The sequence below is a fragment of the Strongylocentrotus purpuratus genome, unplaced genomic scaffold, assembly GCF_000002235.5.
Source record: "Strongylocentrotus purpuratus isolate Spur 01 unplaced genomic scaffold, Spur_5.0 spur5_scaffold_12, whole genome shotgun sequence".
Classification (NCBI taxonomy): Eukaryota; Metazoa; Echinodermata; class Echinoidea; order Camarodonta; family Strongylocentrotidae; genus Strongylocentrotus; species Strongylocentrotus purpuratus.
The window spans coordinates 4,003,618-4,022,006 of NW_022145597.1; the positions used below are offsets into that span (position 1 = coordinate 4,003,618).

At 36.4% G+C, this 18,389-nt stretch overlaps 1 protein-coding gene across 2 annotated transcripts in view; it reads left to right on the forward strand.

The window, feature by feature from the left end:
- Window positions 1–14,932, forward strand: part of arc3 (ADP-ribosyl cyclase) — a 30,822-nt gene extending 15,890 nt beyond the window's left edge. Inside the window, exons 3-8 of one of the 2 annotated variants that reach the window (XM_011683957.2) lie at window positions 1,987–2,116; window positions 4,600–4,830; window positions 5,421–5,500; window positions 7,110–7,202; window positions 12,045–12,131; window positions 13,894–14,932. In XM_011683957.2, coding sequence (XP_011682259.2) covers window positions 1,987–2,116; window positions 4,600–4,830; window positions 5,421–5,500; window positions 7,110–7,202; window positions 12,045–12,131; window positions 13,894–14,098 — 826 coding nt within the window. In that variant the 3' untranslated portion in view covers window positions 14,099–14,932. 2 annotated transcript variants of the gene reach the window in all.
- The last annotated feature ends 3,457 nt before the right edge of the window (window positions 14,933–18,389 follow it).

Here is an 18,389-nt window from a genome sequence, read left to right on the forward strand (position 1 = left end):
TGTACACGTATAAAAATAAAACAATTATATTTAATTGAGAATAACATCGGATCGGACAAAAACAGTTTAATGGGGTGTATTATAATGCCTTACATTATATAATAAGACGAGAACCATCCTGTATTAACTGATACGCTGGCGTGAGGGAGGTAAGAATTCACGAAATGATCAGTGTCCTTTCTTGGAAAATGAAATCCAACTCTCTCCAGCAGCATCTCGCCAACAAAAATAGAAAGCCTTACTAATTCTATTGCGATACGTCATAAGAATGTGACTTTTATCCCCTTTTATATGACATCACAGTTTTGGGTGATAGAGCTTTAGATCATCGAATTCATAAACAAATCATCAAGTAATGAAAAATTGGAAAGTGGGATCTATTAATAATCACAATGAATGGTCATTCCTTGAACATCATTAAACTTTCATTTCCTTTTTGTCTTTGAATCCCATTGTATTGTCAAATGCGGCTAGTTATAACTCTTACAGAAAAAAACCGAAGGGTAAATTGAATGGTATACCGTTGATTTTACCCTTCAAAATTTACCACTCGGTGCATTAGAACACCATTCAATTACCCTTCATAATTTACCACTCAGTGTTGGAATATATCATTTAGAATTACTCTTCATTTACCCTTGAATACTAATTTAAATAATTGGGACATTTAATTTGCATATTGTTGTACCCTTCACCACTCAAATGGTATAATTCATATACCATTCACCATTCAGACTACCCTTCGTTTACCCTTCATTTTTTGGTACCGTTCAACACTCAAATGGTATAATTGAAATACCATCCAGATACCCTTTGAGTAATATAATCTAGCACTGAAATACACATCAAATACCATTCACCATTCAGATTACCTTTCATTTACCCTTCATCTTCTGTTTACCCTTCACCACTCAAATGGTATCATTCAAATACAATTAAGATACCCTTTGAATTATACTCTATCACTGAAATACCCTTCAATTTACCCTTCATATTTTTACCCTTTACCACAAATGGTATCATTCAAATACCATAAGATACCCTTTGTATTAAACTCTACCACTGAAATACCCTTCAATTACCATTCACCATTCAGATTACCCTTCAATTTTTTTTGTAAGGGATCGACTTATATTTCATCTAAGGTTGCATATATATATATGTTGAAAGATGAATAAAGAAACATCACTGAAAGATTACTTATCTTTGCCTTTCTTTTTATCCTTTGATATCTTCCTTTGCGATTCACCTCACTCACAAACATTTTTGTATTGTTCTTTAGTTAGATATGTTTATATAGTGTTAAGGAATGAATGTAGCTATGTGTGCCGCCAATTGCTGTCAGTTACAGCCCAGTTTAGGAGATTCTGCTCAACTCACAATAAATATGATAAAGGATGATTGTAACTGGGCAAAAATATGTATCAAAATCTGGCATGAGGTTTCCCCGACATAGACTCACCCTCACGATGGGCAGTTTTTATCCATTATAAATTGCTTACAGCTTATCGTCAATAGAGTACATTGTAATAGTTATTTAACAGTTAGCGTCACCTGTGCTTGGGAGGGGGAAAGGGAACTAAATGAATCGCTGTGACCCTCGGGTATCCCCTCCCCGTATAACTGATTGGGGTTGTGTAGACCACTACACCGGGGTTTCCTCCTACTCTTATACGAATAGTGCAGTATGATCTCAAATTAGATGACGAAGATGTATATGAATAACTTTGTCACTGTTGTTGGACGTCTGTATAAACATTTTGATAAAGCTTACGACGATAAATTTATGTCAAGAATTTAATTCAATTATAAAGTATACAATGTGATTTATGTATGATGACGATGTATTTCTATGATTATGTGTTCACCCATGTACTTATATGAAAAAAACAAAATCGGATTGAATATAATCGAAATACCTACATATATGGAAATTGCAGATACATTGAGAAAAAATAATAACTTGATTTTTGCTTTCAACTACAGAATGAAGAATTGTACACACCTATGGAATCTGTTTCATTCTACATTCAAGTACCGTGAAGCATGCAATGTGACTCGACCTATGTATAAGGAGTTCGTAGCTGAGGCCACCATCACAATACCCTCCAATAAGGTTTGTGACGTCATAATAATGATGATGATGATGATATTCACATTTGTATATAGCGCTCAATACTACGTAGCTAAGCGCTTTACATATGGTAATAAAAAATCACCACGGTCGTTGGATTCAGTTGCTAAATATTTCAGACATTTCAGATATTTCACACCCTCCACTCCCTGTGGAGTATTCCCACCAGGCGCTGTTTTACAAGCGCACACGTTCCAATCCAGCCTCCTTAACATCCTGACCTTACCGTTTACCCATTTAACATATGGGTAGAGAAAAGCAATGGACATACAAATACGCTTAAGGACATTGGTCCTGGCGGTGATCGAACCAATAAACCTTTGAATCTCCATTCAGGTGTTCAGCCACTCGACATTGGGGACTTTTAGATTTGCACGTCGACATAGTGGACTGCTACGTAAAGGACGTCACACGTAGCAATCCACTATGTCGACGTGCAAATCTAAAAGTCCCTATATAATGACACATCTACGCCGTAGGCCCATCTAAACTCATAGGGTGGTATTCTGATAGCGCGTACTAAGTTAGCGCGTACTTAGTTCACACTTTTATGGAGTGCCTGTTGCAAACTAATTTACACTGTACAGATCATTTTAATCCTTCAATGAAAAGTGTCCAAAAAAATTAATTTTGCAATGTAATGGGAAGAAAAAGATAATATGAGTATGAACTAAATTTTTAACAAAGTCTTTGGTATATTTTCTTTGTCATGAATATTGAAGGAGGAAGATGAAACCTAGCATTCCATAGAAGTGTGAACTAAAATTCTTGTTTAGTCTGGACTTAGTCCTGGCTTAACTTATGAGAATACCACACAAACCCTTTAATACACGTGAATGTGTTGTGATACAGTGGTTCATTCACTTGACTCAATCCAAGATTAGGGTAATGAAAATGTAATTCTCTTTAAAAAAAAATATTAGTAGTAGTAGTAGTCCTATATTATTATTATTATTATTATTATTATTATTATTATCATTATCCTCCTCCTCCTCCTCCTCATCATCATCATCTTCATTATCATCATCATCATCATTCATATTATCGTTATAGTATACAAGGATACAAGGCGTCGTCCATTAGTCTATGAATGAATTGGAGGTATATTTTCAGCAGAAACTCAATTGAAGTCAATTGAAGAAGTCAATTGAAGTACTATTTCTGAAAGATGCAAAGAGTTTAATCCATAGGCGTTAGGCAGGGGATTGAACGATTTAAAGTCTGTTTTCGGACTTTAGAAATAAGACAAATAAAGCATCATTTTTGTACTAAGTAATAATGATATTAATACCACCAGTAAGAATGTTTAGAACGTGTTGATTCAAACCAACAAGTCTGTTATAACATTGCTTTGACTTCATCCTTATCTCTAATGTCTTTTGAGGCAACATTTCGCATAAGGTATTTGGTTTTGCTACTTAAACTAATGAATGAAAAGTGTTAATATGCATTGTCATTTTACTAATTTCACTAATGATGAAATGTGTATTTACATTTGCTACAACATAGTGCGAAGCGTCACTAATTGCACCCATTATAACATGATTATTTGATTGCTAATTTAGGTTTAGGATGCAAAGACATTATGTCGGGCTCATTAATTTCATGTAGAACTAGATTTTTAACAAATAGCTCAATCGCTAAGCTTTGTTTCTTCTTTCAAATTGGCAATGCGTTAACAGTTGGCTCTATTTTCATTTAACATTTTGTTTATTTTCATACTAAAGCGCTTTGCACACTACTCGATCGTCCTGCGATCTGGCGTCATGATATAACAATTGCATGAGCTATGATATCCAAACTTGCATCATATTCCTGGTTTAGCTTCTAGATAAGGATAAGGGTGCTAGCTAAAAATGTCAGAGGTATACATTTCAGAGGTATACATTTCAGAAGTAAAAATGTCAGAGGTAAAAATGTCAGAAGTAAAAATGTCAGAGGTAAGAATGTCAGAGGTAAAAGTGTCTGAAACTTTTCTACTCAGAATAAAAGCCGTATCGGCTTCAAGTTGTAGACAATCACAGTACTGCTCTGACGTTACTTCGAATCTGAGCAGATCAAGCTTTTCAAGGAAGCATGAAATCTCCTGAAATTTAGATTTTTTTTAATCAAATGACAATTTAGACGAGCGGTAATTAATATTTTACATGTTTTAATGTTCCTATCAAATGATATAATTGCAATTATTTCAAAATCGGTTCGTAGACTAATCGTATAATGTGAGCTGGGCTTGAGACGATCACAAAGACTTTCTAGAAATCAACTCAGGAACATTCTAAATACCCTATCGAATATTTCTAAGAAATCATTTTCAGATGACATAATACCTTAATGTATATATTATTCGGACATGTATACTGAAACTGTCTTAGGTTGAGTTGTCGAAGCCTTTCCGATCATGTCTACTGCTGCATAAGTTTACAATTCTCAAATAATGGTATCTTACTGATATGATTTCTTTACAGTCGGCTTTTTGGGATGGTTGGACCATATACGACACCGTTCACTCGTATGCCAAAGAAGGCAGACGTTCGTGGTCGCTCGAGTATACTCTAATGGGTTACCTCATTAACAATCTCAAGTTCTGTGGGCAGGAGGCGGAACCAGGGTTGAGATACGACTCTTGCCCCGGCCCTGATGAATGTGGGTTCGCTAAAGGGTGCGCTGATGCGTTCTGGGCAGAGGCCTCCATTAATGTGAGTGTCAATTGGTTTGCTCCTCTTCCTCTCCCTTTTCTTCCTTTTTCTTTTTTCTTTTTCTTCCCCTTCTTCTTTTCTTATTCTTTTTAATGTTATTGTTATTATTCATATTCTACTTCCTCCTCATCCTTACCATGGATCCGTCAGAATCTTTTAAACAATTAATTCAAATAGTTTGTTTGTTTGTTTGCTTTTATTTCTGCGTTCAAAATAATACAATACATAATATAAAATGTGTTTACAAAGATAATATACAAAACAATTCATAAGATAAACAATATAGTCATGATACATAATGAATACAAAATAAGGAAGTGAGCTTAATTTTTCTTTTATAGATATATATCCATATATACGCACATATACCTACATATACATATAGTGAAACAATGGAAATGAAGTGGAAGGGAGGGGATGAAAGGGTAAAGAGAGAGTGGTGGACTGATGGGTAAAGGGACAAAGTAATACTGGTCAGGCCAGACATCCCATTTCTGTATTAAACCGCTGTTCTCTTTATTGCCTCGATTGTTTGGCATCTTCATCTTTTCCCTAACTATTTCATATTTACCATTTATATCATTATCTAGTTTGCAAAGCAAGCAAAGGGACAAGTTCGTGTTTTCTTCGACAGCAATCGTGAAGGGGGTGCCTTTCACAATAATAACAGGTAAACCTCCCTGAAAGTCGGGGGCGCTGTGCTTTACTCATGAAGGCTCTTGACTCTCAAATGAGAAGTTCAAGGTTCGATCACTTCTTGGTGCTTACATCCCTATCGACCTTGGTATAATCATTGCGTACCTGGCAATGCTGTGATAATAATAATACATGTAATTGCAGAGCCCTCGGGGAGAGCAGTATTAATTCAGGGGGGGGGGGGCGTTTCTCAAAACTTGTCATCAGTGACAAATGACATTTTTTGTTATAAGCTACTGAAATCCTTGCTTCTGATTGGTTATCAGCAGATTTCTCATTGATTTTTGTCATTTGTCATTGAAAAAAAGCTTTGTGAAACACCCCCTGATGTTGCTTACCTGTGTAAATAAGACCAAAATAGTATTATTATGACTTGTCACAAAAGAATTTAACGCTGTAAATACGATACGCATACCTCTATCTCTCACCGATGGCGTAGATTTAGAGGCGCATGCCCCTGATTGAATAGCAGAAAAAAATAGACTTTTAAAAATCGAGAAATAAAATTATGATAAAAAAGATTGAAAAATAAAGCGGAGAGAACCAAAAAAGAGGAATAAGGCGATGGGAGAAATTAATACCCAAACCATAGACTAATTACCTTGCCACTTGAATCCCAACCCACCAACCCCCCCCCCCCCCCCCCCCCCTCCCCGTCACAGTGCCCTTCAAAGACTGAGCCTTTACACAAATATTGATTTTTGTTTCTTTCCTATCGATCGATTTGACATGTTTAATAACAATGATCTGACTCTTACCAGAACGAGTTCCGTATATAACATGTATTCATTTTCAATTTTTTTTCATTTTTATGGCTAACAGTTTTCAAATATCTTCTTTACAACTTGACAAAAATAAATCTTCTGGAGACTTTAGGATTAACATTCATTCATTGATATTCACGGGACGTAGTGCCCTTTCCACCATAACCATTACTTATTTATCTACAGTTAGTATGATAATAAGAATTTTTTTAAAACAATATTACGTAATAAATTATGCAGTGATAATTAGAGTATTTAACAGGTGGCAGTTTTTATTAAATAGATTATCATGATATAGTTTGGTTATCAGCAAACTTTACTTTACCTCTAACCTTTCTAAGTTAAATATATGCTTTACAAATCAATATGATTGAATTAAATTGGAATCTACAATTTATGGATTTGTATTAATATACATCAGTGTCAATTATATATATATATATATATATATATATATTTTTTTTTTTTTTTTTTTTTTTTTTTTTTTTTAAGGAAATAAAAAAATGCAAAAATCTACGTAAAGTTTAATCCAAATGTTATTGAATGTCATTGATCGAAATAGTTGTTGCTGTTGATGTGTTGTTTTTGTCTTAGTTTGAGAAATATTGCTAATGATTTTTAAAAAAATGTCTGATCTAGCTTTAATTCAATTTAATATAACAAACGGGAAAATTCAGTTTAATCCAAACTATAATGCTGAATGCATTGACTGATTATTATTATTAGAAATATTGTATGCGAGCTAAAAAGGATTATTTATTTCTATCTTGTTAACATTAAACTATTTCTCTTTTGTATTTCTGATTTGTATATTTATAGTTACTTTGCGCAGTATGAATTGATTAACATGGACCCGGATGCTGTGGAGAACGTAAACATTTATCTGGTAACAGAGCTGGAGACAAAGTCAGGGTGAGTATGAGTTTCAAAAACATCTTCTAAAACGATAGCGAATAATAATAATAATAATAATATTTAATTTTTATATAGCGCCTAATACAAATGTCTCTAAGCGCTTTACAAATATACTATTACCCCGGTCATTGGATTCAGTGCTTGCCCACACACACTGTGTGCACAATCTCCACTCCCTGGGGAGCATTTCTCCGGAGAATCAACTTCAACAGCATTTTAATAGCATTTTCCATCACCTTTTAAAATGTGCGAAGGAAACATTGACGGATCACATGATCCAAACATGATGTCGATGGGACAGTCATATAGAAAATACTCCCTGGGTTCATTTTTCGAGAGTAGCTTCGATTGTGTTTTATTTGTTTTTTTATCGTGTACACATGCTGTGAAAGCCGTGTAGGTTTGAATCTCACGTAATCCCCTAAAGTAAAAGTGCACTTTTCCACAAAGAGCAAATTGTTATAGAGGACCGTTGATTCAAATAATTTTAAACTTAAGAATGGGATAATACATGAATATATATCCGCACACAAACACGCACACACCTATATCGAACACACCCATTATATATTAGTAATATTTCATTAAGTAAATCAAAAGAATGCAGATGTACAGTTTTACCATTCAATTCCTTTCCCCTGTAAAATCAATATTTCAAACAAAATACAGACACACTTTAAATCCTACAGTATCATGATCCATGAATGCATAGAAGAAAGAGTATATTAAGGGCAGATATGAAAACTATTATATGAGAAATATGATGCGAGGCTACTATGATGATGACATCCGTTTACTCCTATCTTCTCCCCATGGCCTACGCCACCATCCATGCATTTACTCTGGTGCATCGTGTAATGTAATTCTTATTCCATTCTTGGTTAATAAGAGGGTCTACAATTTGACGTATGTTACTAATGGTTACGCCCTTGACGTTCACTGTAAGGTATGGGATTGGTATACAAGGGGCGGATCCAGGTGGGCCCCCTCCCCTGGCCAACAAATTAGTCCCAAAAAAGTAAACTTTGGATTGGCTCAAAGCGCGGGGGGAGGGGGTGTGTTAGGTAAACAAAAATAGAGCTCCATACCCCCCCCCCCGGGCCCCCCCCCCCCCCGTTGAGCCATAAAAAGCAAAAGTAGTGCTCACTTCACCCCCCCCCCCCCCTTATTCGGCCGGTCGGCTGAGTCACCGCTAGATATTTGTCTAAGTAACTAAGTGGGCCCCCTCCCTCGCCGCCGGCTGGATCCGCCTCTGTTGGTAGTTTCAATGGCAGATCTAGAGAAGCATAAGTGTATCCTCCACCCCGACCTCCGGCAACATACAATATGACATAATTATAAGCACCCATAAATACATGAAATGTGTTCCCTACTTGTCCCCTTGGCAAAACCCATGTGTGCTCATTTTTAATTTATATACAATACCAACAAAAGTAAGTCGTCTAATGGACCCCACGCCCCAAATCAGAACCCCCACACCCCCCCCCCATCCACCACTTTATGGTTTGCTACTCTTTTATAACTGTTTTATTACTTCTTTAAATTAATGAATGAGTTTCTATTTTCCACTTGATGATCAATTCATTCGGTTAAATGACATTGGATACAGTTGTCCGTCACAAAATGCATATCATGATCCGAAATCAGTGTTTGTACTGAGCACTGGGTTCTGAGTAGAGGTTTATAACCGCGTGATTGCAAAAATGCAAGTTACACATTGGTCTATATCGTTTTATTACTCGTTTGAGTATAACTAAAGGCCAAGCTAACACCTCTTCTCTCTCTCTCTCTCTCTCTCTCTCTCTCTCTCTCAATCTTAATCTTTCCAACCCAATCCCCTTTCTCTTGCCTCTCTCTCTCTCTCTCTCTCTCTCTCTCTCTCTCAATCTTAATCTTTCCAACCCAATCCCCTTTTTCTTGCCTCTCTCTCTCTCCCCCTCTCTCTCAATCTTAATCTTTCCAACCCAATCCCCTTTCTCTTGCCTCTCTCTCTCTCTCTCTCTCTCTCTCTCTCTCTCAATCTTAATCTTTCCAACCCAATCCCCTTTCTCTTGCCTCTCTCTCTCTCTCTCTCTCTCTCTCTCTCTCTCTCTCAATCTTAATCTTTCCAACCCAATCCCCTTTCTCTTGCCTCTCTCTCTCTCTCTCTCTCTCTCTCTCTCTCTCAATCTTAATCTTTCCAACCCAATCCCCTTTTTCTTGCCTCTCTCTCTCTCCCCCTCTCTCTCAATCTTAATCTTTCCAACCCAATCCCCTTTCTCTTGCCTCTCTCTCTCTCTCTCTCTCTCTCTCTCTCTCTCTCAATCTTAATCTTCCTAACCCAATCCCCTTTCTCTTGCCTCTCTCTCTCTCTCTCTCTCTCTCTCTCTCTCTCAATCTTAATCTTCCTAACCCAATCCCCTTTCTCTTGCCTCTCTCTCTCTCTCTCTCTCTCTCTCTCTGTCTGTCTTCATTCCCAAATATTGTCACCTTTCTCTCGACCACTCCTCCGGGGAAGATGTAAATTCATAAGTTTGGGGAACATGCATTAGATATGATCTAAGGTGCCCCCAGGCTATCATACGAAAAACATTTTTTTTTTATCGGATTTGAGATGAGCATTTAGCGTGTTCCCAATGGACCAATGTGAATATTAACAGCAATTCTAAAATTGGATAGCTGAAAACACATGCTATTATGTAAAGAATTTATAGAAAGTGTTCCGGGACAAGATAAAGAGAATCAATCAGAAACGTTTTCATGAACTATCCAAGAACTAAAAAACACAAAATATGACAAAGGTAGCACACAAATTATGTTGTTTCATCAGAATATGCATTTTTTTTAATTTACAGTCTTTGATAAAAGGGATACTAAGAGAAGGGATGGGTGTCACTCGATTGGGCGGACCAGTAATCAATTGTCTATCAGATGTTGGACGATTTTTATACGAACCTTCATACCTATTCATAACTATTCATAACTTTTCTATTTAGGTTTTTACTCAGATTTTGTTCAGATTATAGAAAAATCAGGTTTCAAGTCTGTACACTTGTTATTATACTTAAAGATACTATGTCCCTTTTGCAGCCAACCTCAAATTCTGTAGAACTTTGCAGGAATTATGAATATGTCATAAATGTCCTATCTGTGAAATTTAAACGTTAGCAGTGTCCTCATATTCGAATTATGCAAGGAAACCCGTTTACTTGCTAGACTTCACTGTCAGACACTATTGAGTGACTGACTGGCTTTTTTTCTTCTTTGGTAATAACATACATGAAAAGAGTTGTAAAGGGTACATAAGCATTTGTCTACATCAATAACCCACTTCTTGTGATGGCCAAGATTAAACTGATTGAATCTTTGCGCAGCATAAAACGTATGACCATTTGGTACAATTGTCTGAAAATCAAGACTATTACTGTTGATCTCTATAGCCCTAAAGTCGATTTGACAACTAATAGTCGTTATTTTCCCACTTGAAGATATTTTCAAGCCCCACCATTTTTAGGGAAGTTCTAAATTAGTATTATCTTTCAAATGCAGTTGGAATTTAACTTTTTCATTTTTTGGCCTGCAAATGGGACATAGTACCTTTAAGTCATATTATGGTACGCATGACTGTATCAGAGACATGCATAACATAATTTTTCAAGAATTACATCGACCTAAGCCGAAATTGGGCGTGAAAATACCATTAAACTAATCCCTGAACACTCTCATTTGACCTTCTTACATGCATTAAATATGATCTAAGGTGCCCCCAGGCTAGCATACGAAAAACATTTTTTTTATCGGATTTGAGATGAGCTTTTAGCGTGTGCGAATTATTATGGTTCCCAATGGATCAATGTGAATAATTCTAAAACGATGCAAAGTATATTAACCCTAAAAACTGTGGGGGGGGGGGGTGGTTACAGAACGTTACGGGCATGATTTGGGTTTTTACTTTGGTTTGAATATTTTTACTTTACTTTATCTCTGATATGCATGTCTGTGTATCAACAGGGAAATGTGACAAATGACATTACTTTTGTAACTTCAGAATGTACTATCTTTAAATTATAATGATGATAATAGAACAATTCCAAGTACACTAACACGTATACATAATTTCATTAGCCTCGTGCATCTCATATTGAAATGCGCGAACATTATCCAAGCTTGATATTTATGGAAATTACAATAGCCAACAGGGTAATGAAATAATGACATGACATTATCGCTGTCTTAAAACAGAAAATCTACGGTCATTTTCACAATTAAACCTCATGTCTACTTTGGTGTCAATTCTTTTTATGGACATCGCTCCTTTTGCAAAGCTTCTACTGGCCTTTGGAACAAAGTACCATTGCATGTCAAAAACTGTCAGACTGTTAACCAATTTAAAACTTGTCTTCAGACATATTTACCCGAAATTGCTTTTTTATGATTAACTTTCTCTGTACACATTGATGTATATTTCATATATATTGTAATTTGGAGGTTTATTTTAATTTTTGTTTTGTTTAATATATAATTGTTTATCATTTTATTATGTTTGTTATAGCGCTTAGGGACTTCGATGGTAAGCGCTTTATAAGCATCGTTTGTATTCTTATTTTTGTTATTATGATGGGAATGGCAATCATAATTTATGCGAATCGTTGCCCGACATATTTATTTTTAAAAAGATCTTCAAGTTTTATCTAAAAAAAATTAAAAGCTATCATACATAACACGTGAATGTAATGGTTAATTATCGGAGTTTCTTGCAAAAACATTCGAAAATCACATTTGTCCATTTACAGGTTTTGTACTGTATTTTTTGTTACTTATCACTAACCTGTTGGCATCGTTATTTCTTTGAATGAACAGGGATAACTGCACCTCTCCATCTATTCAGGAACTCATTGGAATCTTAAAAGAGAAAAATATTCGATACACATGCTACGAACAACCAAGGTAAGTTTTATTACGATCGATCTGGGCCCCATCTTAAAAACAGTTGCGGTATTGTGCGGTTATAGAAGAAAAAAAATGTCGGGAAGGGGCTGGCTTCGTGTTCCCGGAGGGTGGGAGGGGGGGTTTGGGGGTTCAACCCCCCCTTTGGTATTTTTATGTGTGTAAACCCCCCTAAAAAAACCTAAACCCCCCCCCCCCCCCCCCCCCCTTTGGATTTTTTTTTTTTTTTTTTTTTTATTAAAAAAAAAATATATATATATATATATATATGCCCACGGCTAACCTAAAAAAGGTGACCTTACAATTGCTTCAAGTCGATCGCAGCAACTTGATATCGGTCGCAAATCTGTACATATAAAATTAGAGTTCGTAAGCTTGCGATTGATCAATCGCTATAAGTCCCTAGAACGATTTTCCGACATGGTTAGCTATAAACTATAAGGACGTAAATATCTTGATTTAGACCTAACATAATAAAGTTATCATTCTTTTGTATCGTCCAAGTATACCATTTCACCTTTTTTTTTAATAAGATACCTTCTCACGCACCAGGCAGAAAAAAAAACATGATAACAAGAGCAAATTAAAAAGACGATGAAGGTGATGAAAGGCCAGGACATTTGGGGGATTTTTAAAGTAAAATATAATCTTTTGGAGGTGAAATGAGATCTAGAAAATTTCAAAGAAAATTCTCCAGAAGACAAAGGAAGCAGAAGAAAAAGCAGGAACACACAGAGAATAAGGAGTTATCCAGGCCACCCACCCGTACCTATCCCTTTAGTTCTACCCTTTCTTTTCTAACTGTTTTCACGAGAATGAGATGTTGGTCTTACTCCAGGTTAACCAAACTGTAATACTTTAATGGAGACTGAAAAACAAATCTACAATGGGAGCCAGGCTGTCAAATATTTGTTTCTTCCGTTTTCCTTCGGAGCAACTTTCTTTGAACGTATGGAGATTGCGCGGTGATCAGCACTGGTCTTATACAGGAGTCCATACACAGATTGTTGCTTTCAAAGCCAGAACAAAATGAGTGCTGTGGGTGGATGATAAAAACTCTTTTGTGCATGAACACTTCCTTGAAGCGTTTGTTTTCTATTTGCAAACAAGCATTGGCTCTTTGTAAAAGGATTTGTAAAGAATTTGTTCTCCATTATCTCTGTCTCAAAAAGGAAATAAGATCAAACAATATTTTGCCACTCAATTAAAGGACACTCGATCTGTACTAGTCAACCTTCATCTAGAACCCGCCTGCTGAATTTTCGAATGAATTACCACAAATTAGGTCATCGTTCGATCTTTTGATAATGTATTTAATAATTAAATTTGTACGATAATTCATTTGTCTGCAGGTATAGACTCTACTTTGACATAAACACATTTCCATCAAGCATTTAGCAGAGCCTATCTCTCTCTCAGTCTCTGGTTAGTCTGCAATCACAGATTCTAGTTTGACACTTCACCACAATGCCCAAAGCCTTGAGCAGAGCCTAGGTCTATCAGTTCTGGATGAGCGGCTGAAGGTGCAGAGCCTGTTGTAGTTTCATATTCCAGACACTGTTATGTGCAGCAACTGGCAAGGGTTTGTGCTTGCAATGTATTCACCGGCGTAATAATAATAATAATAATAATAATGTCTTGTTCCCCAGGGTAGCCTCATCAGTATTCATACTGTTCTCCCTAATGTGCATCTTCACAATATTTAATCGTTGTTGTATACATTATCTTTATTTTCACTGTATACTTTTTGTCATTTTAACAGGGATGTATTGCATTTGCTCTGTATTGACGGGAACGAGTCGGACGAGTGCATTCTGCAAAAAGATGCCCTTGTTTCGCCAACAGATGTCGCTCTACCGTTAACTACAAGTTCATCATCGAGAACTCGTAACGCCATTAGCATCAGTTTTCAAGTATTAATCGTGATCTTTGTTGGTTTTACACACCGTGTCTTACACAATACGTAATATTCAGTTTCCAAGGTTACGTTTTTTGTTTAATTTTACAGAATATGCCAACCTCCAGAGTTTCAAACTGACGTTAGTCTTGACATTTTCATCAAATCAGTGATATTGTAATATGGATGTTCAGAAAAAGATTTTATAACTACAAATACAAAAATCAAAAAATTGTATCAATAAAAGTAGACCCGTTTTTCTAATGCAATGTAAAAAGAAATTTAGGAATATACTTTTTTCTTCATATTTCTAAAAATTCGCCGTAAAACAAAAATATTATCTCCCACAAGTCGCAATTATATGCTTGCTTCGTGGTCGTATGTTACCCAACCATGAGCAGTGCAAGTGAAAATTATTGTTCAAATTCACCTTTCAAAAAGGATGCACATATTGACTCCTAATATTTTTAATTATCTCTAATTTTCACTCTGACTGTAAATCGGAATACTGTTTAAATAAAAAGAACATCTGAGAATACAATATTATAAATATTTCGGTTTTCTCGTGATAGAAGAAGGATCTTCAACACAATGTTAACACGCAGCATCGTGAATTATTATTAAATTATAATTCACTAATAAAAGAATTATGTTTTGTGTTCATAAATTGGGACCAAAGGCATACGAAGTTCTATTGTTTATCTGATATAAAATTAAGATTGTTATGTATGCAAGTTTCAATAGCAGGGATCATACTTTAAGTTTTCTTGATTTTTTTTCTTTTGTAATTCACAGATACGAAAATCTTTCCCTTTAGCCAAACCATCTCAATAATTTATCCAGATTGCAATGCAAAATAACATACCAGTAAATATTTTCGCAACTAGCTATCCCGACAAATGAATATTATGATGACTTGTGTTGTCTATAAGTTGGGTTTGAGTGGTAAGTAGCATATTTAACATGGGTCAATGCTACAATAAGAGACCCTTGGGACGCATTTTGAAGGCGTCCGGTGGGCCCTTAGCAGCAGAAAATTTGTCTGTCATTGGCCCTTCCGTGCTTTATGGCATTCTTAATTCTTATATGTGTTTAATTTGATTTCAAGTGGTACCTCTATAATATTACAAAAGACATACAAACAGTTTCTGGAAACGGTCCTCGAAACGCAAAATATGATGATGATGATGATGATGATGATGATGATGGAGATGATGATGATGATGATGATGATGATGATGATGAGGATGATGATAATGGTGATGGTGATAGTGATGATGATGATGATGATGATGATGGTGATGATGACGATGATGGTGATAAATATGATGATAATGATAGTGATGATGATGATGATAATGATGATGATGATGATGATTATGATGATGATGATGATGATGATGATAATGATGTTGATTGCTTCTTGTATAGCGCCGGTGTCCACCTCTTGGACTTTTGGCACTTGCTCTTCAATGTTTCACGTACTTCGAAGCATATTTATATTATTCAAGTTTTAATTATGATAGCTCACTTCCTTTTTTTATACTCTAATTGAACATATTTTCTCAACTAGCTCGATAACAAATTTTTACCTTTTACCTCAAAGTGACTGTGAAAATATGGTTTATTCTTGATACATGTAGATAAAGTTGACACCTTTTCAGAACTTTATTAATCAATCTAAAGAATCATAAAGAGTCACTTTATGTTTCAAGAATGAGCCATATTTTAACAATCATTTCATCAACAGAGCTAATGAATAACTATTTCTTATTTATGGGCAACATTGTATTATAAGTTAGCTGGATACATAAATACCACTATGCTGAGCAATTTATTTGTTTGCTCATCATTACTATTTATATATAATATACGTGACAATAGATATCATTTCAAGTAATTAACATATATATATATATATATATATATATATATATTTATATATTTATGATTTTAGGGAATGTGCTGCGTTAAAGTAAAATGTATTTTGCACAACTTTCAGAATTTTGGTTAAAATTGAAATAATATTTGTTGTATTTTTATTAAAAGAAGAATGTATTGTAGGTTTATACGCAGTCAGGTAATTATGACTAAGATTTCTTTAAATCAATTTATGATTTTTCGAGTTGTCGGAATACTGTAATTGCTTCTTTTATATTGTGTTATCAACAACGAAATAGCGTTGCAATGATGGATTCATACAATCATGTACATCATTTTGTATTTGATATTAAAGTAGCTTATTGGAAGAAAGAGTATGAAATAATATTTCAGAGGTGTTAGTCCTTTTTCGCATTCTACATGAAGTTGTATTATATATAATATAGTTGGAGTGTCGTTTTAGTGGCTCATTCACTTGACACTAAATCTGAGGGTTTAGAGTTCGAATCCCAGCCCTGTACTAACGTCCAAGACGTTTAATCCACATTTCTCTGACCACCAATGCGAAATGGGTACCTAGCAATTGATGGGGTACTAATAATTGCAGTATATACCCCGGGTAAAAATATCATTTATATCGAATTTAATATGTAAAGCTTACCTCCCCTCCGCCTGAAAAAAGGGTGGTTTGCTTCATCTTGAAAAATGACTCTATTCATTATAATAAATTAAAGCCCCACTGTCCTACTTGTAGGTACTTGCTCCCTCTATACAGAAAACAATGCCTGAGCGGTGCCCGTGGTCCCCCATGATCCTCTTTGTCTTATTTTAATTGAGAGCTGAGTTGATGAGATAGTCAACTGTCAGTGACCACCCTGTGTTGTCTAATCCCTCCTGGCAAAACTAGTACAGACGGGCTTAAATAAAGGCCATTCTACTGACATTACTTCAGATTACTTCAGATTAGTACAAAGGGACACTACTTTAGATTTATGTATACTGCCATCTACTGCTCACAAAGTCCCAATGTGTCGACAGTTGCTCTTTCCCTCAAACCATCTCCAGGCGCAGATCCAGGATTTCTTAGGGGAGGGCCCAAAATTTGAATTCATGCGAGCCAAATATTGGTACGTAATGGTGACCAGCATTGGCGTAATAAGCAAAAAAGTATGGGGGACACACAAAAAACAATTAGCATCAACCCCCCCCCCCCCCACTCTCTTACATTCAGGCCCCGCTGAACGTTTTTCAAAGGGGGTGGGGGCAGGCTAAAGTATTTACCATCAGGTAGAGCGTAGCGTAAATTGGCATGGGGTCTAGGGGGAAAGCCCCGGCGGGGTCAAGGGGCGGAGCCACCGAAAGCTCAGGGGGTATGGGCATATTACGGTCAGATGAGCATATGTTGATACCTTATTTGTGACACTGGCAGGTCACTAGTTGGTGGCGTGGGGTCCAGGGGACGGAGCCCCTAGAAGCTCAGGGATTTTAGGCATTTTATACGGTCGGATAAGCATTAAGGGGCCTGCCTTTGGGTGGAGCCCCCGGAAGCTCAGGGTTTTAGGCATTTAATTACGGTCACATGAGCATATTTTGATACCTTATTTGTGACACTGCCAGGTCACTATTTGGCGGCATGGGGTCCAGGAGCGGAGCCCTTAGAAGCTCAGGGGTTTTAGGCATTTTATAACGGTCGGATGAACATATTTTGATATCTTATTTGTGACACTGGCAGGACATTAATTGGCGTGGGGTCCAGGGGCGGAGCCCCGGAAGCCCAGGGGTTTTAGGCATTAAATTACTGTAAGATTAGGATCCAGGGGTCCGCCTTAGGGCCCTAGGGAAGTTTTAGGCATTTAATTACGGTCAGATGAGCATATTTTGATGCTCGATGCCCCCTATAGCCCCGCCGTTCCGCGGGCTCTGATATTATGTAGACCTCTAAATAAGCAGATTTCTTGCCTGACTGTAAGTTTAGGAAATTATCTTTATCCAACAAAAGCATAAAAAAAAAAGTATATTTTGCTAAAAAGTGAGGAAAATTATGTAATTTCAACAACATTTGTAAATCAGCGGTATTTGGCGGTATTTGGGGTGGGGGCAACTGCCCCCTCCCCCCCCCCCCCCCCCCCCGTTTTACATTTTGATAGCGGGAAAATTGCAAATGATATCCCCCTTCTTTTCTTTTCTTCTCCCTCTTATTTTCCTTCCCTTTATCTCGATCGTTCCTTCTCTCTTACTTTTGTTCTGATGGGGGAGGCAAGGCCCTTTTGGCCCCCCCCCCCGATCTCCTTCTTTCCCCCTTTTATTTTCTTCTTTCTCTTCTTTCTTTCCCTTTCTCTCCAAAGGAAAATCAACTATAATGGCTACCCAGGGGAAACAAAAAAAATGGCCTTTATAGACAGGTTCTTAAACACCTAATTCTTATCCATGGGAACCAGTTTTTAGTGGCCACTGATAGGAATGTGTCTACTAAAGAGAGA